The sequence below is a fragment of the Aquarana catesbeiana genome, linkage group LG01 (genome assembly GCF_042186555.1).
Source record: "Aquarana catesbeiana isolate 2022-GZ linkage group LG01, ASM4218655v1, whole genome shotgun sequence".
Taxonomy (NCBI): Eukaryota; Metazoa; Chordata; class Amphibia; order Anura; family Ranidae; genus Aquarana; species Aquarana catesbeiana.
The window spans coordinates 240,101,015-240,124,531 of NC_133324.1; the positions used below are offsets into that span (position 1 = coordinate 240,101,015).

Consider the following 23,517-nt stretch of genomic DNA (forward strand, 5'->3'; position numbering starts at 1 on the left):
GGACGTGGGCTGCACTGGCGGACACATAGCTGCACCGGCGGACACATAGTTGCACCGGCGGACACATAGTTGCACCGGCGGACACATAGTTGCACCGGCGGACACATAGTTGCACCGGCGGACACATAGCTGCACCGGCGGACACATAGCCGCACTGGGGAAACAGATAAAGAGCATCGCAGCCAGCCTACTGCATGCTAAAACTCCCATTGCCGCCGCGCCGCTGTTGGATATTTTGCCTGCCTCTGCCACAGGAAACGGTAGGTGAATCATGAAATAAAGGAGTTGTTTTACTGGGCAAATAGTGTGGCAGTGGCAAGAGTGGGTAAATTACAAAAAACATAACCCTGATACTTGACATTTCTGTTCTACTGTCCAGTAATCCAGCCTCCAGGATCCCTGAATATTAGTGCGCTTTTCTCCTGCAAACAACTTCCTGGTCACAGCAGCCTCCTTCTCCATCCCAATTCCCACTATTGGTTTATTACTTTGATAGGATGCTCCATACATTTTTGCAATCCGACTGTACTGTTTTTATACAGTTTTAGATTGATCAAAACTATGTAATGATGAGAGCCTACGTAAGCGAACCAAACAATTTGTATCAAACATGCCCTATATATACCTACTAACAACTATAGATCTATAAAGTAGATTGTGCTCAGATTATAATTTGTATGGTTATTCTGGTCCTGGGGCACTTTTTTTTTTTTTTTTTTTTTTTTTATTACCTTTGCCAGCTCCTTGTTTAAACACTGATTTTGTTGGAAGTACCAATAAATATAGCCTTATTGATAATTTGCATTTTTATTCTCGTGCGTGGTTGTGTAGACAGGGCCCCAGTGTACTGTATTGCCCAGGGGCCTATAATGCTCTTAAGATGGCACTGTTGGGACCAATGGTCTTTCACCCCCTATGTTATTGTTGAATGTTACAAATTTGCAGAGTTTACTTTTTCTTGTAATTGGTATAAAAATATAATAAAATTCAAGTGAAAAATGTTTACGTGTACATTTTGCAACACTTTAGGAAATTATTTGCACTGAAAATATATATATATATATATATATATATATATATATATATATATATATATATATATATATATATATATATATATATATATATAATTTTTTTTTTTTTTTTTTTTTTTTTTTATGTTTTTAGAGTCTTCCATCGGAAATAGAAGTAAAATATAAGATGGCTGAATGTTACACAATGCTTAAGCAGGATAAAGATGCTGTTGCTATATTGGATGGAATTCCTTCCCGACAAAGAACGCCAAAGGTAAATGTGTTTCTTAGCCATTGATGTCCTTTCTTTTCCCTTCTGTGTATTATACTGCTTTTTTTCTGGTTTTTCACAGATTAACATGATGTTGGCTAACTTGTACAAGAAGGCTGGCCAGGAACGCTCAGCAGTAACCAGCTACAAAGAGGTATTGAGGCAGTGCCCGCTGGCGCTCGATGCAATACTAGGTACTGTCTTACCCACACTTTGCAGTGTAACATAATTTTAGTGATTTCTGGTTTTTGCTTTTTTTGTTTATTTGTAGATTTTAAAATGAAAGCTTTGATAGGTTAGCAAACATTGGTGAAACTAACCCTGGTACCCAGTACCTTGAACCCAGCTTCCAGTATCACCGCCTAGGCCTAGGTGCTGATGACCTAACTAGGCCTTCTGGTGGCATCCTGTGAAGCTGAAGAGCCCAAATCTTATGAGTATTCACTCCTGCAATGTGCGAGTGAATTATCCTAAAATTTGAAAAGCTTGTATTTGCATTTTGCAAGGCCTGCTTTAGTCTAACTGCTCAGTGTAAACCCATGCAGGAGCTCCGCACTGAGTTTTTTAAAGCGGAGCTCCAGTCTCCTTGTCAGTTTTCTCCAAAAAGCACCCCCGTTATTCTTTTTTTGCTCACTATAAAAAGGATACTGGTATAAGTGTATTCCTTCTTACTTACAATTATTATGATATTTCTCACAGGATCCCAGCAGACAGTGCATTCGGACTGTAGTGACTGCCAAGGCCGTCTTTTTATTATTGATTGGACCCGACAACTCCGGGACCGGAATAGTGGCCTCCCTAGATACAAAAAAGGCCTTTGACTCGGTGGAGTGGACATATTTGTTCCACCTCCTGGAGTCTTACGGTTTTGGCCCTGTCTTCATTTCCTGGGTACGGCTCTTATATACAGACCCGTTGGTGAGACTGAGGGTCAATAGCATTATTTCGGAATCCTTTCCTATTTTTAGGGGCACCAGGCAAGGGCGCCCGCTTTCACCCCTCCTGTTTGCCCTGGCGGTAAAATTAAGAGCTACTCCACATTTGACAGGTCTACGACTCGGGGAGTTTGAGGAGCGAGTCTTGCTTTATGTGGACGAAATGTTGCTATATTTGCAGGATCCCGGACCTTCGCTTTCAGAGGCCTTCCGATTGGTTCAGGAGTTTGGGGACTACTTCGGATTTTGGATCAATTGGAAAAAATCCTCCCTCTTCCCTATTGACGAGGCAGTAGTAGTCCCATTGAACTGCCCCATCCCGTTGACCACCTCCTTTAGATATCTGGGGATTGAGATCCAGCTTCCCATCTCTAAATTTTTGGAGACGAACTTACTCCGGTTGTGCTAAATTTTCGGGAGAAGGTACGGAAATGGCAGAATTTACCGATTACCTTGATGGGACGGATAAATCTGTTTTAAAATGATTTTTGTTTTCTGTGGGGTTCCAAGGCACCCAGGGTATCTTTGGCAGTTTTTAAACTACCAATTACAATGGGTGGGATTGCCCTCCCTGATCTGCAGTCTTACTTTATGGCTTCACAGCCATCCTTCCTGCACTGGAGACTATTTCCGCTAACGCCTAATGCCACTACCCTCTTGGAGGCAGCAGTTGCTGCCTCTCAGGAATCGCAAAATATGTTGTACAGGAAAGGGATCTCAGGGAGGGAGATGGGTTCTGTTATGGCACTTCTGGGGAAAGTGTTCCACCTATGTTCTAAATGGATAAAAAGATGATCCCTTGTGGTTGTCTCCTAACAGTCCCCTGTGGTGTAATAGAACCCTTAAAGAATTTCTAAAATTACCGGATGGGCACAGTACCTGGGCTAGATATGGCATAAAATATTTGCATCGCATATATCAGGATAATCATCTCTGTACTTTCACACAACTAAGAGAAAACTTTGGAGTGCGCAGGACCTGGCTCTTTCGATATACGCAGTTGCGCCATGCAGCAATTGCGCAGTTTGGGAGAGGTGAAACTATGATACAGAATACGGTCTTGGAAAAGGTTCTGATTGATCCAGATCCGGCTAAGCAAATTTCTAGATACTATGGGGCAGTGGGGCCGGAGGTAGTGAACACACCTTCTAGGTGGTGGTGGCTGGCTGTTGTCCCGGAGTTGTCGGCAGAATTGTGGCAGGAGGTATTGGACACATACTTGGTGTCTGTTGTCTCCTCTACAGACAAGATGATCCAGTTACCTCCACCAACAGTACTATACACCAGCTAGGCTTTACCGAATGCAAAGGAGAGACTCCGCTCTCTGCCATAAATGCAAGGGGGCAGAGGGGTCTTTCTTGCATATGGTATGGGAATGTGAAAAAGTGAGACCACTTTGGTCGCAGGTGACTGAATTTATCTCTGACCAATTTGGGCTACCTTATATTTGCTCCCACTTACGATGCCTCCTTGGGGTTTTTGACCAAGAAGAAATTAATGCATACACAAAATTATTCCTTAGGATTCTTTTCTTTGGGGCGAGGAAACCTATTGTCAGACGCTGGATACATGAGGAACTGTTGACCCTGGGGATGTGGATAAAAATAATAAATGCTGATGTACTGATGTATAAAATGATGTATGAAGCTAGAGAGGTCCCCAAGAAGTTCAGGAAGGTATGGTTTAGATGGGTGGACTCTGAGCACACGGAGGAGGAGGGGGGATAGAACATTAGATTGTTTGAGGTTGGTTTCCCGAAAAATGACTAAGGGCGGATAGTGAGTACCTTTTTCTTTCAAAATATTTATTAGATTTTTCAAAAATGAAGACATATATCGTACATTCGCTGAGTCATATATGCACATTGGTCATATCACATACAGTTAGACCCCTGTGGGGTAGGTATTACCTAAGGAAGAAGTATCACTATCGAAACACAGACAATAAAAGAGAAAAAAAATAATAAGTGTGAAGGGTTATGTTCCGGCCTGTGGTTTTAACAGATAAACTGAAGGAACAATACCTGTTACCATAGGAAAGGAGCTAAAGAGAGGATAAATCTCTGGGATAACCAAGGGGCGGCTGTAGGCGGCCACGGGGGTTCCGTCGGCACCCCAAAAGGGAACTCACTGTGACCGGCAAAACCTCCGTTAGCCCCCCCCCTCGCCGCCCTGTAAACATTGCTGAAAAAAAAAAAAAAAAAAAAAAAACAACCAGCTAAAGAACAGCATTATAGTATTAGAGCCCCTTATAGCCGGAACCAACAGGGAATAAGAGTGATACTAAGACCATTTGCCTGTCTTATTCCAACAGGGAATAAGAGTGATACTAAGACCATCGGACTGTCTGTGGTTCGGAGCTTTGCGACAGCTGAAAAGCGAGAAGGAAAAGAGTGTAGAAAAGAGAGGGGAGGGGGGGAGAAAGAAGAGAGGAAAGGGAGCCAGTCCGCGGGGAGGCGCCCCGCACCCCCGTGGCAATCAGCTGAGTTGTGGTTGCACCCCCGGAATCAGGGAGATGCCAACGAAACTTGCCCAGGGTTCCCAAGTAGCCCCAAACCGGTCCACTGAGTTGTCGAGAATGCTAGCCAGCTTCTCTTGGGCCATGATCCAGGAAATTTTCCGGATCGTCGCCTTAAGGGATACTTTGGGTTTCTTCCAAGCCTTGGCTATTGTGAGCTTAGCGCCCAGGAAAATAAAATGTATGAGTTTGCTGGCAAGCTTCGGGACCCTGGGCAAATTGTCATTCAGGAGAGCCATCGAAGGTGTTTTCGGTATATGGACCTTGGTGATTTTCTTTATCAGGAGGAAGATCTTATTCCAGAATGTCCTCAATCTTGGGCACTCCCAGAATATATGGACCAGTGTGCCCCTAAGTAAACATCCTCTAAAACAACCAGGGTCAGCCGAAGGGAACATCTTGGCTAATCTATCAGGAGGTAGATACCACCTGGTAAAAACCTTAAGACTAGACTCTGTCATGGAAATGTTCTTAATGCCCCTGTATGCCCTGAAAAAGGTGGTCCTCCATTTATCAAGATCCCACTGCATAGACAGGTCTGCCTCCCACGCGAGCATATATGGGGTCTTGGTTGACTGATTGGCGAGTGACTGATATATGACGGAGATGCCTCCCCTCTGCTCAGAAGACCCGCCGCACCATAGTTCGTAAGGCGTGAATGAGTGGGGGACCAATTTTGCCTCCCCGTTGTGGGCCAGGAAGTGGCGGATTTGGTGAAATCTGAATCTCTCCGAGGTAGGCATCTCCAATTTGCTCACACAAAAGGCCAGGGTAATAGGGCCTGAACTCGTATAGAAGTGTCCGATCCGGTACAACCCCTTATCCAACCACCAACGGAATGCTTTGATGTCTAGACCTGGAACGAAGTCCGGGTTATTAAATATGTGAGCAAGTGGGTGGCAACTGGAGATCAAGCTCCGATTGTTTCTTAGAGAGTCCCACAATTTAAAGGATTGAGAAAGAGTTGGGGAGAGAATCGGGGGGCGTTTTCTAGGAGGGACCCACATTAGGAAGTCTAGGGTGTATGATGGTACAGCCTGTCTCTCTATTTGGATCCAATCTGGTTTTTCTGTCTTCGCATACACTATTGAAAACTGGGCGAGTCTAGCCGCTTGATAGTACCAGAACAGTTGAGGGAGACCTAAGCCCCCCTGAGATCTAGACAAGTATAAGGTATTTTGTTGGAGTCTATGCCCCTTGTCTCCCCAGATAAACTTGATGATTTTCCTTTGGAATGTAGTGAGATGGTCTTTTATAATGCTTATCGGGAGGGCCCTGAAAAGGTAGAGAAGTCTAGGCAGTAAGGTCATTTTAATTGCATGAACTCTACCTAGCCAAGAGATCCCTCCCTTAGCCCAATTGCCTAGGTCTGACTCCAGTTTGCGGTAAATGTGAGGGAAGTTGGCCGAATAGAGTAGCTCTGTTTTCGCGGTGAGCCTGATCCCTAGATAGTCAATAAAAGTGTCGCTCCATTTAAACTCAAAGGCATTCTGGAGGGAGGAGACCACTTGTGGTTTGAGGGAAATGTTCAGTGCGGATGATTTGGAGTAGTTTACCTGTAGGCCCGATATCCGTGAGAACTCCTTTAGGAGTTTGCACAAATTTGGTAGGGAAGTGATAGGGGATGTAATGAATAAGAGCATATCATCGGCGAAGAGCCCGCATTTGTGGATTTGTTCGCCACATTTCACCCCAGAAATATTGGGATCCGATCTGACTGCGATTGCGAGGGTTTCAATCGCAATGGCGAAAATTAAGGGGGATAGAGGGCAGCCCTGTCTAGTCCCTCTTGCTATAGATAGAGGTTTGGAGTAATGGCCTTGTAAGCGGATTATTGCTCTAGGGGTGGAGTATAAGGCTTTTAGTGTCCCAAGAAACCTAGGGCCGAATCCCCATTTCTCCAGTAAGGAGAAAAGATAAGGCCACTCGATAGAATCGAAGGCCTTGTGGAGGTCCAGGGAGAGGAGGAAACCTTCCTGTTTCGGTCCCCCTTCCCAATTCGATTGGAGGATGGAAACAATGTCTATTGCTCTTCTAATTTGGTCTGGTCCCTGTCTCCCTGGTATGAAACCAACCTGGTCCTTGTGTATAAATAGATTAATAAAAGATGAGAGGCGGTTGGCCAGGATTTTGGTAAGGATTTTGAGGTCATTATTAATCAGGGAGATCGGCCTGTAATTTTCAACTTCCTCGTGATTTTTGTTGGGTTTGGGGATGACCGAGATAAATGCAGTATTAAGTTGTGTGTCGAGGGGATTTCCTGTTTTAATGGAATTGAAAAATTTAACCAGGTACGGAGCTAGGATTTCTCCATATTGTTTGTAGTAAGGGACCGAGAGGCCATCTGGCCCTGGGGCCGATCCGGGCTTTAAGCCTTTTATAACCGTCCTTACCTCCTCTACTGAAAAGGCTCCTTCCATTAGGTCTCTGCAATCTGTGGAGATCGAGGGGATCTGCAGATTGTCTAGAAAGGCCGTGGTTAAAGGGCCCTTCCCTGATTGTGGGGATTTGTAGAGATTTTCATAGAAGTCATGGAAGGCTGACATTATTTTACTGGGGTTCGCCGTTGGGGGATGGCCTGCGATTCTAAGTTTAGGGAAAGAAGAGGAACGGAATCTCGGGGTGAGTTTGGAGGCTAGCATTGAGCCGAATCTGTCCCTTTGGCAATAAAATTTGGCTCCACTCCACCTGATGTGTTTCTCTGCTTTGGCCGTTAAGGTGAGGTTCAGCTCAAGTCTAGTCGCGTCTAACCTTTCTAAAAGGTCCCTATTCGGGTGTTTTTTGTGTTCAGCTTTTAATGTGAGGAATGTTTTTTCAAGTCGTTGAATATCTATTAAGCGCTCCTTTTTGTATTGAGTCGCGATCCTGATTAGGGTGCCTCTGATGGTTGCCTTGTGGGCAGCCCACAGGGTCTCTGGGGAGATATTGTCTATGTCATTCAGGGTAAAGTATTCTTTAATGGAGTCTGCTATCTCCTTACAGTAACGGGGGTCAGAGAGCAGGGATTCGTTTAGTCGCCAGTAGGAGCCACCTCGTCCCGAGATGACATTTCTCAGGGTAAGGAGGACCAAAGAATGGTCCGACCAGGCTGTGTCCAATATTGTGGCTTTTGTGGATAGGGGAATTAATGAGGAAGGAATCAGTATGTGGTCTATCCTGGCGTAAGATTGGTGGGGGGCGGAGAAGTGAGTGTAGTCCCTACTTCTGGGGTTTAGTTCCCTCCAGATGTCTATAAGACCATGAGAATGTAGTAATTTAGCTATTTTAGTGCTTACTTTCGTGGGGCGCGTGAGCTGGTCCTTGGGGGGTCTAGTTTTGTCCAAGCTCTGGTCAAACGCTACATTAGAGTCTCCTCCCATAATGACCTTCCCTTCCAGAAGGGGTTCTATTGTACCGAGGAGTCCCTGGAAGAAGGATGCTTGACCCTTATTCGGGGCGTAGTATGAGATGATTGTGTATAGAACTCCTTCCAGGGTCCCCTTTACCACTAGAAATCTTCCCTCCGGATCCTTATAATCTGAAATATATGTGAATTTGCTATTCTTAGAAAATAGGATTGCCACCCCTTTAGTCTTGTTAGGGGCATTCGCTAGGAAGAAGGATGGATAGTACGAGTGGAGGAACTTTGGGGTGTACCGGATGGGAAAGTGAGTCTCTTGAAGAAGAACTACATCGAGTCTCAAGGATTTATAGTGGTCCAAGGCCAATCTCCTCTTTCTAGGTGAATTTAGTCCCTGGACATTGTGGGAGGCCACCTTGAGATCAGTTCCTAGAATAAGTGCGTCAGACATCTGAGCAGAGGGGAGGGGGACTCAAGATCAAGCAGTCACTCACCAATTGAAGTCTTTCAAGCATTTCGGGGCAAGATACGTATTGGGCGTCTTCTGTGTTTATCTCTGGGGGGCGCGAGGCTCCTACCCGCAGGACGGCTGGAAAAAAGAAGGGGGGTGAGAGGAAATAAAGAAGAGAAAAGGACAAACAGACACATAAGAGCAAAAATAGTAACAACTTGGGTCTCAAAATATGACCCTTGGGATCTTGTGGAAAAATTTCCCACAACAAACCCAAAAAAAAAATCTTCAGTCCAGCTGGGAGGCCGACTGAAGTCCCAAGACCAAAGGACGCTGAGGTTCTTTGGAAATGAGAGGAGGCACATGGTGTCCACCCCGGACCCTATCTTTATCACTTTAAAACATTGAAACATACACACTAACGTTAAAGTGCAACTGAAATAAAATTAAAACAGCCCTAAACTCATGGCACTACTTGCCAGGTTAAGTGGTACTATACCTTAATCTTTAAATGAAAAAGGAGAACACCCCACCCACCTCAGCACTTCCACCCCCCTCCCGACCCCAAATATGAATCATGCCCTAAACTAGAACGGGTCTAGGTACCAAAATCCCATTATTACTAAAACCAATCTACAGTCCGCTTATGACTAAAGTCCCGGCAATCCGAACTTCTTCCGGGGAGCGTCTGAGTCCGCTGGACAGTTCCGCTGAAGGGAAAAATGTGGAAAATCTGGTGATGGCCGGGTACTTTCTATTCTCTGTGGGGGGGGTATTCGTTGTGGAAAAACAGTGCTATGAAGTGCATTGAGGGGTGTAGTTCTGTTGATGGGCTTATCAAGCCTTTGAGCCGTGGTGGGGTGTGGAGCTCCAGCTCCGGCAACTGTGTGGACCAGCACCCCGAACAAAAGTCCCTGCTGGGACATAGAAAGGAGAAGAGGCCAGCCTGGCCTTAAGATGGTTTCCCCTCCTTGCTCCTCTTGGTCGTATTCTTGTTCCATAAGGGGGAGACAGGACTGCCTGGTGGGGGGCGTTTTGTCGAGCCTGATGAGGACGCAGAAAAGTCCATTGGGGCTTCCTGTGAGATGAGTTTAAGGGAAAGAAGCAGTTTTTCCCCTTCTGGGAAGCTGGAAAAAGAGTAGGTTTTACCCTGCAGCGTGAATTTGACCGCGAAGGGGAAGGTCCAGCGATATTTAACGTCCCTTTGTGATAGGTTCAAGAGAAGAGGTTTCAGGGTTCTGCGTCTCTGGATAGTGGAGGGTGCTAAATCCGCGAAAATCTGGATCTGGTGGCCCCGGTGTTGCAGTTTGGGGTTCTGACGGGATTGTCGCATGACTTCCTCCTTGGTCGCAAAAAAGTGTGGTTTCACAATTATGTCTCTGGGAGATCCGTCTTGTCTGGGGGGACCGAGGGATCTGTGAGCCCTGTCTAATTCGAGACGCTGGGAGGGGATATTAGGAATGATTTCAGAGATAATGTCCTGAACCGTGGAGGGAATATCCGTGAAGGTTTCAGGGAGGCCTCTAATTCTGAAATTATATCTCCTGGACCTGTTCTCGAGTTCATCTATCCTGGAAAGGGCCACATCTAGTTGTTCCTGAACAGACTGAAGGTGGGCTGCATTTTGGTTCGTTTTGGAGACTGTGCACTCCACTTTTTCCTCTATTGCTTCTATTCTTGAGCCTATATTTGAAAGGTCAGCTTTGATAGTGTTAGTTATCTGGTGTGCTGTGGTGGCCAGACCTTTCTCCAGCAATGAGGAGAATTTAAGAAACATTTCTTCTTGCATTTGGGTAAAGTCATTTAATGAAAAGCCTGAGGGCTGATGAGCTACCCCTGAGAGCTGGGCCTGTGTGGGGAGGGCCTGGAGAGACATCTCCTGTAGCGCCATGTTTGTGGAGCCTGTGGAGGCCTTAGCAGCGGCCTGAGGTTTCTGGGCGCTTTGGTGGAGAGTCTGAAGGGCATGTGAGGGGCCCTGTGTGGCCTGGGCATAAGTGAGAGTCGGTGGGGTAAGTACTGGCCTGTGTTGCTGAGCAGCGTGTGGCTGTGTGGATTCCGTGCTGGCGGCCATCTTGGGAATCCCGTCCGCTCCCGCCGTATCGAAAAGCGGGCCGAGATCTCTCCTCACCGGGGGACCGGACATCTCCGCTGGCTCCTCGGAGGGTCCCTGACACGGGAGAGTTAGCTGGAAGCGGCGGGGAGGGCTGTATTCGCCGTAGTGCGGCTCTGCGGTCCGGGGTGGAGCGGAGCTCCTGGCTCAGGCAGCCATATTGGAACTCCCGCGCATGCGCACTCTGTGAGTACCTTTTTCAATATGGTCGGAATTGTTTTTTGTGTACCCTACCGAATGCAACGCCGAAAACAGACACCCCCAGGGGAGGGAGGGAAGGGAGTTTTACTTTTTCTCCGGATTAACTGGCAAGTTTTTTGGTTCAGGTTTACTATTTGTTTTTGTTTTAAAAGAAAAAAAAGCACATGTACTCCTATCTATGATAGGGATAGGATCTGATTGGCACAACTAATGTGAGAGCATTGATATGTAAAATGTTATGGTAAATATTGGATGTTGATTTCTTTATTGTTTTGTAAAATCTTTATTTTTGAGAACATTTCAGTGAAAAAACATTACATAGAGTAAGCATAAATAGTGTAGCCCAAAGAAGGTTTATAGTGACACATGCTTTTGCAACCGGCCCTTTCTCAAGTAAGATTAGATCACAATTTTTGTGGCTTTTAGATATCTTATTGAGTCCCTACATCCCCGGGAAGCAAGTCCTGCCCAGTGACGGTCCTCCCCCACCCAGGGTGCAGGTTGTTCAGGTGGGTATATGGAGCACCCCCCCGACGACCGCTCGGGGAGAGGGGGGCCATCTGCCTCCAACAGCCTCCCCCGGACCGCCACCCCGGTGGGAGCACCCCCCCGACACCTATTTTCCGGGGTGTGAGACGCGGCCCCCCCGTCCCAACAGGGTTTAGAGGAGCCGGGCCCACACCCCTGTGGTTGGCCACTGTTGTTTTGTTTCTCGCTGTTGCAGTGTATTACACAGTTATTGTCCAGTCTATGGGTATAGAAATATTGCATACTCTATAAATCATAGTTAGTAATAGAAGAGAGGTGAAAGAGAGAGGGAAAGGATAGATAAAGAATTGGAGTAAGGGGGGGGGGTAGGTAGGTGGGGAAAGTGGGGAAGGTAGGTGAGGAGCTTACCTTGTATTCTGAAGAAGTCACAGAATTCCGCGCCGAACAGGCCCCGACCACGGCAGGTCCTTTCAATGTTTGATGTGGGTCTCATTCTTTATGAGGTATTATTGACATTAAGGCGAGATCTTAGGGAAGGTTCTGCTAGCTCTAGCAGGGCTATGTCTAAACTGGAGTTTTCGTGATCAGGTTCGGACATATATTCTTTCCAGGGGGTCCATATAATTTCAAATCTTTCTACTTTCCCCTTACAGGTCGCTACCCAGTGTTCAGCTTCTCTAATGTCATTCACTTTCTTTATCCAGTCTGTTTTTGATGGGGTCTTGGTTTGTTTCCAATATATCGGGACGAGGCGTCTGGCTGCGTTTAGGAGATGTGGCAATATGCATTTTCTGTATCTACTGATTGGCATTTGTGGAATATGTAGGAGGAAGTATGCAGGTGACATAGGGATGTCAAGATCTAGGATCTCTTTTATTAGATTTTTAATTTCACTCCAATATGTTTGGATCAGTGGGCATTCCCACCAAATGTGGAGGAGTGTACCCTTTTGTCCACACTTTCTCCAGCATAGGTCTGATGCCAAGGGGTAGATGCGAGCTAAGTCAGCCGGTACCCGGTACCATCGTGATAAAATTTTATAATTAGTTTCTTGGGATTTGGATTCTATGGAGCTCGAGTGGGTTAGATGGTAAAGGTGTGTCAGTTGAGTTGGGGGGAGGTCCATCTTTAAGTCCTTTTCCCATGCCCTTATATAAGTTGGCCTAAGATTGTCAGTAGCATTACTTAATAGACGGTACATTTCCGAGACCATGTGGGAGATTGGGTCTTCTTCTATGAAAATTTTGTGAGAGTGGAAAGGTCTCTAATTGAATTCCCATTTATCTCGAAGAAGTGGTGGAGCTGCCTGTACCTCCAGAAGTTCATTCTGGAGCCCCCGTGTCTCTTTTGTTAAAGATTCAAAGTCCATTAATTTACCTTTATGCATTAGTTTCCCACAGCTGGCATTTCCATCATCCAACCAAGGACCAAAGAAGGCCATTTGTTCTCCCGGTAGGAACCAGAGGAATCCCCCTAATGGAGCTAGTGGTGACATAGGAGGAGACAAATTTAGAGTTGAGTTTAATTTGTCCCAAGTGGAGAGTGCGTGGAGTGTCAGGGGGGAAGTATCTTCCGACAGTCCCCTGTACTCTCTGGATAGCCATGGCGCATAAGCCAGGTTCCTGCCCGCTAGCCACTTTTCCAAGGAGACCCAAAGCTTGGACTGGGTGTGGAAGCGCCAACTGAGGATTCTTTGAAGGACTATAGCTCTATGGTATTTCAATATGTCAGGAATTCCTAGCCCTCCCGCCAATTTGGATCGTTTCAGCACTCTCAAAGCTATTCTAGATTTCTGTGAGTTCCACACGAAACCCGATAGTATACTATTAATCTGGGAGAAAAACTTGTTCGGTAAGGGTATGGGGATCATTTGTAAGTAAAAAAGGATGCGGGGTAAAATATTCATTTTGATTATATTGACACGTCCAATCCATGTGAAAGCGGTCTTAGTCCACTGTGAAAGGTCTTTTTTAATTATATTAAGGAGTGGGGGGAAATTTGTGGTGTACAGGGTATCATATCTGTCTGTCAATTGTATTCCTAGATATCTAATTGAGGATTTGGCCCAAGCAAAGGGGAAAGCGTTTTGTAAGTTACTCATCAGGGAGGGAGGCAAGTGAACAGGCAAAATTTCTGATTTAGAGAAATTAATTTTAAAGTTTGATAATGATCCGAATTTGTTTAGTTCTGTCATCAAGTTTGGCAGTGAGATCAGGGGTTCCGATAGATGAAATAGAACATCATCTGCATAGGCAGACAGTTTGTGTTCAGTCGTTCCAACCCTTAGGCCCTTTATGTTTATGTTCGCTCTGACAGTGCATAATAACTGTTCAAGAACTAGAGCGAAAAGGAGAGGGGAAAGTGGGCACCCCTGTCTCGTTCCATTCCGAATCGGGAATTGGGAGGATAGAACTCCATTCACTTTTACTTGTGCACAAGGAGTGGAATAAAGAGCTAGAATCGAGGATAGCATGCGTGTTTTAAGTCCTAGTGTCTCTAATACCATTTTAAGAAATGACCAATCAACCCGGTCGAAAGCCTTCTCGGCGTCAGTAGAGAGAATTACGTAAGGTTTTAAGTTTGGGCGAGTACGTGCCCAGTGTATAAGTTGGATGGCTCTAATTGAGTTGTCTCTTGCCTCTCTCCCTTTAATGAACCCTGTTTGATCTGGGTGGACTATATTAGGTATAAGGTTTCCAAGTCTGTTTGCTAATACCTTCGCCATGATCTTAATGTCAACATTAAGGAGGGATATGGGCCGGTAGCTTTGGGGTAGCAATGGGTCTTTGCCCTCTTTGGGTAGCACTGTTATATGTGCTAGAAGCGCCTCAGTGGGGATAGGATTCCCTTCTGCAATGGTATTGAAATATCTGCACATGTGGGGGCTTAAAAGATGTAGGAATGTTTTATAATATGTCCCCGTGAAGCCGTCCGGTCCCGGGCTTTTTCCTTTGGGCAGGGATTTCACTGTTAACTCTATCTCTTCTGGTGATATTGGTAGCTCTAGTTCAGTGCATTGATCTTCGTTTAAGGGTGGAACACCGGCTGAAGCCAGGTAGTCTCGTATGGCTGTAATCCTGTTTGTCTGGGCGTCTAAAGGGTGGTCAGTGGTCAAGTTATAAAGTTGAGTATAATATTCTTGGAACCCTGCAGCGATTCCAGAGGACTGGACCGAAATGTCTCCATTTGAGGAGCGTAGTTTGTGGACATAAGTCTGAGCTTGTTTCTTGCGAAGAGCTCTAGCGAGCATGCGCCCACACTTATTTCCATGTTCATAATATTTGTGTGAACGGCGTCTGGTTTGTTTACGAGTCTGTCTATCTAGTAGACGTGACAACAAGTTTCGTAGGTCCGTTAACCTCTGTAATGCCTCAGGGCTCTCATTTTGTTTATGTTTCAGTTCTGCTTCTTGAAGGGCAGTCAGTACTCTTGTGAAGTCTGCCTGGAGCATCTTTTTAAGTTTGGCCCCTAGAGATATTAGCTCTCCTCTTATTACAGCCTTATGACCTTCCCATATTATGCTTTCTTTAACATCATTAGTGGTATTCTCTCTAAAATAATTTGTGATGGCTTCCGACACTCCAGCCCCCACAGCCGCATCATCCAGCAAATTTTCATTTAATCTCCACGTCCATGCCCCACGAGAGCCAGACGGTAGCTTGAGGGTCACGCCTACCGGTGCATGATCCGATATTGTGATGTTCCCGATGAATGCTGACTGTAGGAGCTCCAGCGCCCGCCGATCAACATATATTTGGTCTATACGAGTATAGACATTGTGTATTGCCGAATAATAGCTGAAGTCCCTCTCTGCAGGATGTAGGGTCCTCCAGCTATCAACAAGCATGTGTGATTGAAAGGACTTACGGAAATGTTTTAGAAAGGCGTAAGAGTGAGTGTGGCTAGAGTTGGAGGTGTCAACGGAAGGGTCTGGGCTGACGTTGAAGTCTCCTCCAAGGACAACAAATCCTTCTTTAAACTCTGTCAAGAGTTCAAGGGCCTTGTCTATGAAGGAAATTTGATTTGAGTTGGGAGCATATATCGAGGCGAATGTGTATTTGCGTTCTGCTATGGTGCCTTTCAGGAAAACGTATCGACCTAGTGGGTCTATTTTGCTGTTTAAAAGTTGAAAAGGGCATGTTTTGTGGATCGCTATTGAAGTTCCTTTAGATTTGGAGGTAGGGGAAGTGCTGTGGAACCACTGGTTATATAAATGGGTTGGAAGTCTAGGTAAGGAGATATGGGTAAAATGGGTTTCCTGTAAGAAAACTATTTGTGCCTTCAGTTTTTTGAGTTCCCACCATAATTTGCTTCTCTTCCCAGGGGAGCATATGCCTCTTATATTATAGGATATTACCTTTAGTGTAGACATGATGGGTCAGATGGTTGGACGTATGTCGCGCGGCCGAGCCCGTCCGACGCGGAGCCCCCAGTGATGTATCGCTCCTGTGAAGAGGGGGGTGGGGTAGGGAGAGGGTGGAAGAAGCCAGAAAAGTAAAGGAAAAGAAAGCACGAAGAGATTATTGTTAAAACATACAAAACAGTACAACTTATGAGTAACAGTGTTAATGAGCAGAGTTTCTGCATGTGAGGTGTGAGGTCTGCCCTAATAACAGAGGAGGCCTCAGACCTTAGACTAATGTCCCAACTAGGGACAATACCCAACAAGGGGTGGCCTACGTGGAGAAACGTGAACCTAAACACGAGGGGAGACATGGGATGCCATCTCCGTCCACCGCATCATTAAGTTGTGGTTTTGAACAGGGGGAGTCATTCTGGGGGAGCAGATGCAGCCTTTCATTATATGGGGCCTAAGTAAGATGGGTGGGACAATAATATCAGGAGGGTGGTTTTCGCTTGGGGTCATCTGAGTCCTGAGCTTTGCCAGCTAGGGTCCCTCATTTGTTGATTGTAGCTAGTGATCGTGGATAAACTGAAGGCTTGCATTTGAGTAGCTCGCTTTGCATGTCAAATTGGGAGAAGGAGGGGAATGTCTCAGAATGTGAGTGTGGTTCTTTTTTGGTAAATGTGTAGTTCACCCATAGTCCTCAGGGTATCACACAAGGGCTGCATATGAATTGTATAAGTCATCCATAGTTATCAAGGCATCACATAAGGACTGCAGTGTTAATCTCTTGTGGTGGAGGGCCCTGCCTCAGGATCTTGATTCTGGTGTTGTCTGTCTCTTCTGCGGTTCTTGCGGGAGACTGTTGACCATTGTGAGGATAATTGAGTCCCAGGAGCATCAAATGTGTTTCTCCAATCTGGAAAGTCCACTGGATCTAGGTCAAGAGTGGAAAGGAAGTTTGGGAGATCATCCTTATGGCGCAGTGTGACTTGGCGTCCATTTTTTGTCACTTGTAAGAAGAAAGGGAAGCCCCAGCGGTACGGCAGACCCGCCTCTTGAACGGCATTCAGGAGTGGACGCAGGGCTCTGCGTTGCATGAGGGTGCGCCTGGAGATATCTTGATAAAAAAATAAGTGCGCGCCATCAAAATCATAGCATGGTTTACCACGCATTTTTTGCATAATGCGGTCTTTTAGATTATACTTGTGGAGTTTGCAAATTATGTCCCTAGGATTGTCCACGTCTTGAGATGGAGGTCTTAGGGCTCTATGTGCTCTATCAATTTCTATTGGCGTAGTTGCAGATAGGCCCAGTATATCCCTGAAGATGTCTGTCAGTGTGGGGATAATATCCCTTGAAGCTGTGGCTTCAGGCAGACCTCTGATCCTTATGTTGGCTCTCCTGCTGCGATTTTCAGCGTCATCCAGTTGGCAAAGCAAGCTTTCAATCTGCTGGCTTTGTAGTTGGCATTGTGATTGCAGCAGCGCAATAGTGGGGAGAGCCTCCTCCAGTTTTTCTTCTATAGATTCCACTCTGTTACCCAGGTGTGTGGTATCAGTTTTCAATTGGGCTATATCCTCAGTGAAGGCTTTTTCCACCCTGCTTGTGAAGCGCTCCAAGTCCTCTTTGGTAGGCAGGGACATAATATGGCGCCGAATGTCCTCATCACTGAGATAGTCAGAGATCTCAGAGCGGCCTCCTAGAGAAGCTGGGGAGGCACAGGGGGGCAGAATCACTCACCGACCCTGGGGATGGAACCGGAGATGCTGGGGAGTTGGTTCCCTTCAGTGCCCGTGTTGTGGCTGCAGCTGGCTGGGAGGATTTGCTTGCTTTCTGGGCCTTCCCGGGCGGCGCCATCTTGGATGGCTTGCGGCCTTGTCCTCGGGTCCCTGAGAAGTAATAATCTAGCTGTCCCTGTCTTGATCTATCGGTCCTTGCCGGCTGTGTGGGTTGCCTGAGCCGCTGTGACATGTGGGGAGTCTGAAGCGGCGATTTACCCCCCGTTTTTCGCTGATTAGTGCGGCGGTGGAGCGGAGCTGAGGCAAGACACAGCCTCACTCCTCCATGGTCAGGACACGCCCCCTTCTTTATTGTTTTGGATGTAACCCCTATCTGATGTACTGTATGATTACTATTTTAGTGCATAATAAATCTTTTTGAAAAAAAAATATTGATTGGACCCTGGGCAAAACTTTTCTTGGGGGGGGGGGGGGTGTCATGCAGTTTTGCTCTCCACCTGCTCTGAGACATTCAATAAATAGCAGCTAGACTCAAAATCAGTTTACTGAATCAGATCAGGCAGCTATTGCGATTGGTTGCCAGAGGTTACAGTGTATCATTACCGCTCACTTATTGGTTGCTAGAGGTTACAGCACACATTACGGCTCACTGATTAGTTGCTAAAGGTTACAGCACATGATTTCTGCTTGTTGATTGGTTGCTAGAGATTACTGTGGATATGACCTCAGGGGGGCATGATATACATATCAATGCTGCCGACCGCCATTATATACATATGAATGCAGCCGCTATTTACATATGAATCACTATTCATATGTAAACTATTTGCTATTTACATATGAATGACATATGGTGTGTCATCTGTACACAACAATAGGGCAGAGCTGGGCAGCATTAGTAGCAGCACTTCACACTGAGATATTGGGACACAGCACAGGACTAAAACCTCAAGGGACGAGGGAATTTAAACCAGGATAGTTGTCAAGTATGAGGCAGCTGCTTTGGGCCCCACAACAATGACAGGGCCCAGGGCAGCTGCCCCTTTTGCCCTGCCTTAAAAACAGCCCTGGTGACTGCTCGCCTGGAGCGGCGTCTTCCTTGTTTGAATCTTGTTATGACACAACTGGTGTTTGTGTGTGTGTGGTTTGTTTGTTTTTTTTTTTTCCCCTTCACAGGGGGACCTCTCAGGGCAAAGACTGGAGGCCTCCATGTATGGTTTAATTTGAAGGACTTTTTGGGTATGGGTTTTAGAGGCCCCAATACCTGTAGTGGGGAGGTGGTCATATTAGAAATACCAGGCCAATCAAAATTCAGGTCGAGCAGTCTGAAGCTGGTGAAAAGATGTTGGTACCTGCAAGGGGGTTGGCAGATGTCGCATCGCTGGAGGGAAGGTTAGTATACCCATATGAAATGTTTGTCCCTTTTCTTTACACAAATATAGCTTTCTTTTGGTGGTATTTAATCACCACTGGGTTTTCTTCTTTTTTGTGCTATAAATTAAAAAAGACCGAATATTTTGTATTTCTGTTAAAAAATTCAGCAAATTAGTCATTTTTCTCCATAAATTTTTGCCAAAATTTATACAGCTACATATCTTTGGTAAAAATAACCAAAATCCGTGTATATTATTTGGTCTTTCACAAAAGTGAAAGTTAGAGTCTACAAGCTGTGGTGCCAATCACACTGAAAATGATCACGCCTTATGTACTTGACGACCTTTCTCATTTCTTATGACACTAACAAGTCAGGAAAATACAAATACCCCCCAAATGACCCCTTTTGTTGGAAAGTAGACATTTCAATGTTTTGAGTGAGTTTTTTTTTTTAAGTTGTAATTTTTGCATCATGATGAGTTTTTTTTTTTAAGCTGTTGTATTATTTCCCACAATTCTTTGCAAAATAAAGATATGCATTTTTTTTTTCATAACATTGTCATATTAACAGGTTACTTCTTTCACAAGGCATATGCATACTTGAAACTAAACCCCAAAACACATTTTGCTACTCCTCCTGCGTATGGCGATACCACATATTGTGAGACTTTTTCACAGCCAGGCCACATACATGTAAACATCCCTTGTGACAGTAATTGGCAGTGACAGTTATATATATATATATATATATATATATATATATATATATATATATATATATATATATATATATATATATATATAATCCTGCGCAGTGCGGCCACCCAGCAACACTGCTATAGGGTGGTCAGCTACTGGTTAAGGTTGCTTGTTTTTACATTTAAAACTCTTCCATCTCGGTAAAAAATAATTTCCTCTTTCCTGTACAAAACTAGCAATTAAACTCCAGTCACTGGAATATTATTGTCTGCATGAATTCCAGGCTAAAATAGAAATCTGCTTCTAAATTGGAGAGAAGCTGTGCAATACTGAAAGACCTGAAAGGTCTTTTGCCTCATTGGATTGGAAATAAAATCACCCTGCAGAGACGTACTGTTTATTGATTGATCTGTGGGTATGTGATAAGACGTAAATTTAGAAAGCAGCTAGAATGAGTCAACCACTTAGGTTGTGGATTGAACACCAAACATGGGTAAATTTAGTCGTTACAAAACATCACCTGAGAGCATAAAGACCTAATTCTCATGCCTAAAAGTAGCATGCATCGGAAATATTTCACTGCCTAATACTCTGACAAAATGTTACCATTGGGGGAGGCAATCTTCTACTAGAAAATCACAGTGGAGGCCACTGCTATTTACACTTTGGTTATAGGCAAGGAAGCCAAAGCTATTTCAAACTTAACATTCTTTTTACAGGGCCTAAAATAAACTTGCCATTAATGAGGGCAATTCAAAGTTCAAATATGATGGAAACCATACACAAGCTAAAGTTGCCTTCGTTGAAAACCACATGACGATGATCAGTGGTCCCAGAGATGTATAGACAGCTGGAGTTGTTCTGGAGAGCTTCGGTATTACCACATCCTTTTACTCCTGTACTCGTCTTCTCTTTCGCTCATTATGGGGTTGATTTACTAAAACTGGAGAGTGCAAAATCTGGTGCACTTCTGCATAGAAACCAATCTGCTTCCAGGATTTTTTTTTTTTTTTTTTTTTTTATGTCAAAGTTTTAAAGTGGTTATAAACCCTCACATACAGTATACCCAGTAAAGTCGCTGGCCTCAGGTGATAGAGATGAAACAAATCCTTATACATCAATTTGTACCTGTTTATCTACAGCCATCTTTCCCCTACATCCATTCAAAGTGCAGAATTTACACACGATCTCTCGGCTCTGAAAAACGGGGCGGAGAGCTGAAGTTACATCAGTGAGCAGAGCTCTGAGAGCGGATTGGAAGGAACTGACACACCCTCCTTCATACAGCACACAGGAACAAAGTTGTCAATCAGCTAGAGGTCCCTCCCCTGTCACCATTTTTCTCTTGGTGTCATGAAAACTTGTCAGAAGTGACTTATGCTTGTAGCAGAGGAATGACACAGCAGACAGAAATGACACTTAGTGCTCTGGATTGAGGCAAGTACACACTATATATGGAAAATGGTGAAGCGCTTGAAAAAAGTCCAACATGAACCCAAAATATATTGCTGGCACAGACTCAACTGGCAAAACCATATAAATGTAATCCACTTTTAGCTTAAAGCGGAGTTCCACACAAAAATGGAACTTCCGCTTTTCGGAACCCTCCCCCCCTCCGGTGTCACATTTGGCACCTTTCAGGGGGCAGGGGGGTGCAGATACCTGTCTAAGACAGGTATTTGCACCCACTTCCGGCATAGACTCCCATGGGAGTCTATGCCTCTTCCCGTCCCGACCGCGCTGTCTGCTGGGAACACACAGCTCCCAGGAGAGAGCGGGGACCACTAGGGACGCGCAGCGCGACTCGCGCATGCGCAGTAGGGAACCGGGAAGTGAAGCCGCAACGCTTCACTTCCTGATTCCCTCACCTAGGATGGCGGCAGCAGCTGCCGAGAACCGAGCGGGTTCTCGGCGTCCCCTGCCGACATCGCTGGACCCTGGGACAGGTAAGTGGCCATGTATTAAAAGTCAGTAGCTGCAGTATTTGTAGCTGCTGGCTTTTAATATTTTTTTTTTTTTTGGCGGTGTGGGTGAACCCCCCGCTTTAAGCTGAACACATGGAGAGCTTTTTATCAATAAATTATCATTTGGATGTCTGCACTATGAGGAGTCTCCTTTTTCTCTCTTAACTGGGTATTGAGAATGTGGAGGAGATCCAGAGTCATCCCCATGCTGCTGAGGAGCTGTCAGTGATTTCTATCCATGCTTGTTATCTACCTATGGGTAAGAGGCAGTGTGTTTTGGGTGACGGTGGCAGTCTTTTCACTTATCTGATACCTCAAGATACTTCCCTTTGGCTTACTTTGGACTTTTTAAAAGTGGATTACATTTATATTTTTGCCTGTTGAGTCTGTGCCAGCAATATATTTTGGGTTCATGTTGGACTTTTTTCCAGCTCTTCACCATGTTCCATATATTTTGTTTGTGTTTTGGCCATGCATATTGTGATAGCTGCTGTTTAATACTCATTTTAATTAAAGATACTATATGCTCCCAGTGCAACAAATTTCGGGTTTTTTTAAGTACACACTATAGAGTGATATGCTTTGTTCAGATTTCATGTCTGAGGTTTACAACCGCTTTAATTGAACGCGCTGAAGTTAGAAGCTGATTGGCTGCCAAGCACAGGTGCACCAGGTTTTGCACTCTCCAGTTTTAGCCTGGGTTCACACCTCCGATGGATGCGGCTTGCAACAGGGGTGCGGTGCGTCCCTGTTCTCTGTTTCATGGATGAATCGGGGCCGAATTTTTGCCTGAATTCGGCCCTGAAACAGAACTAAAGACGCACAGCGTTCCTGTGCAAGCCGAAACGGAGATATGTGAACCGGCTTCATGGAGAGGAGGTCACAATGTCCTGTCATGCGAATTGGATGTGGGGAAAACCACATTCAATTCACATAGGTGTGAACCCAGCCTTAGTAAATCAACCCCTATGAGTTGTCCAGTATTGTAACCAGTTTACAAAGAGAACCTGGGTGAAAGCAGAGTTCCAGTGTTATCTTACTACTGGCATCACCGATGTACACCCACTGGCCACTTTATTAGGTACACCTTGCTAGTACCGGGTTGGACCCTCTTTGCTTTCAGAACTGCCTTAATTCTTCGTGGCATAGATTTAACAAGGTGGTGGAAACATTCCTCAGATTTTGGTCCATATTGACATGATAGCATCACGCAGTTGCTGCAGATTTGTCAGCTGCACATCCATTATACGAATCTCCCTTTCCACCACATCCCAAAGGTGCTCTATTGGATTGAGATCTGGTGAATGTGGAGGCCATTGGAGTACACTAAAATCATTGTCATGTTCAAGAAACCAGTGGTGAGATGATTTGAGCTTTGTGACATGGTGCATTATCCTGCTGGAAGGAGCCATCAGAAGATGTGTACACTGTAGTTATAAAGGGATGGACATGGTCAGCAACAATACTCAGGTGGGACGTGATATTAAAACAATGCTCAATTGGTACTGAGGGGCCTAAAGTGTGCCAAGAAAATATCCCCCACACCATTACACCACCACCAGCTTTAACTGTTGACAAAAGGCAGGATGGATCCATGCTTTCATTGTTTACGCCAAATTCTGACCCTAAATTTGACTCCTCAGACCAGGCAACATTTCCAATCTTCTATTGTCCAATTTTGGTGAGCCTGTCCAAATTGTAGCCTCAGTTTCCTGTTCTTAGCTGACAGAATTGGTACCCAGTTTGGTTTTCTGCTGCTGTAGCCCATCTACTTCAAGGTTCGATGTGTTGTGCATTCAGAGATGATATTCTGCATACCTTGGTTGTAGCAAGTGGTTATTTTGTCTTTCTATCATCTTAAACCACTCTACCCATTCTCCTCTGACCTCAACAAGGTATTTTTGTCCACACAACTGCCGCTCACTGGATATTTTCTCTTTTTCAGGATCATTCTCTGTAAACCCTAGAGATGGTTGTGTGCGAAAATCCCAGTAGATCAGCAGTTTTTGAAATGCTCAGAGCAGACCATCTGGCACCAACAAACATGCCACGTTCAAAGTCAATTA

At 45.2% G+C, this 23,517-nt stretch overlaps 1 protein-coding gene across 1 annotated transcript in view; it reads left to right on the forward strand.

Moving 5' to 3' along the window:
• Nucleotides 1-23,517, forward strand: part of ANAPC7 (anaphase promoting complex subunit 7) — a 133,786-nt gene that overhangs the window by 38,211 nt on the left and 72,058 nt on the right. The window contains exons 3-4 of the mRNA XM_073626432.1: nucleotides 1,168-1,287; nucleotides 1,367-1,478. Of these exons, the coding sequence (XP_073482533.1) occupies nucleotides 1,168-1,287; nucleotides 1,367-1,478 (232 nt within the window). The remainder of the gene's footprint in view (nucleotides 1-1,167; nucleotides 1,288-1,366; nucleotides 1,479-23,517) is intronic.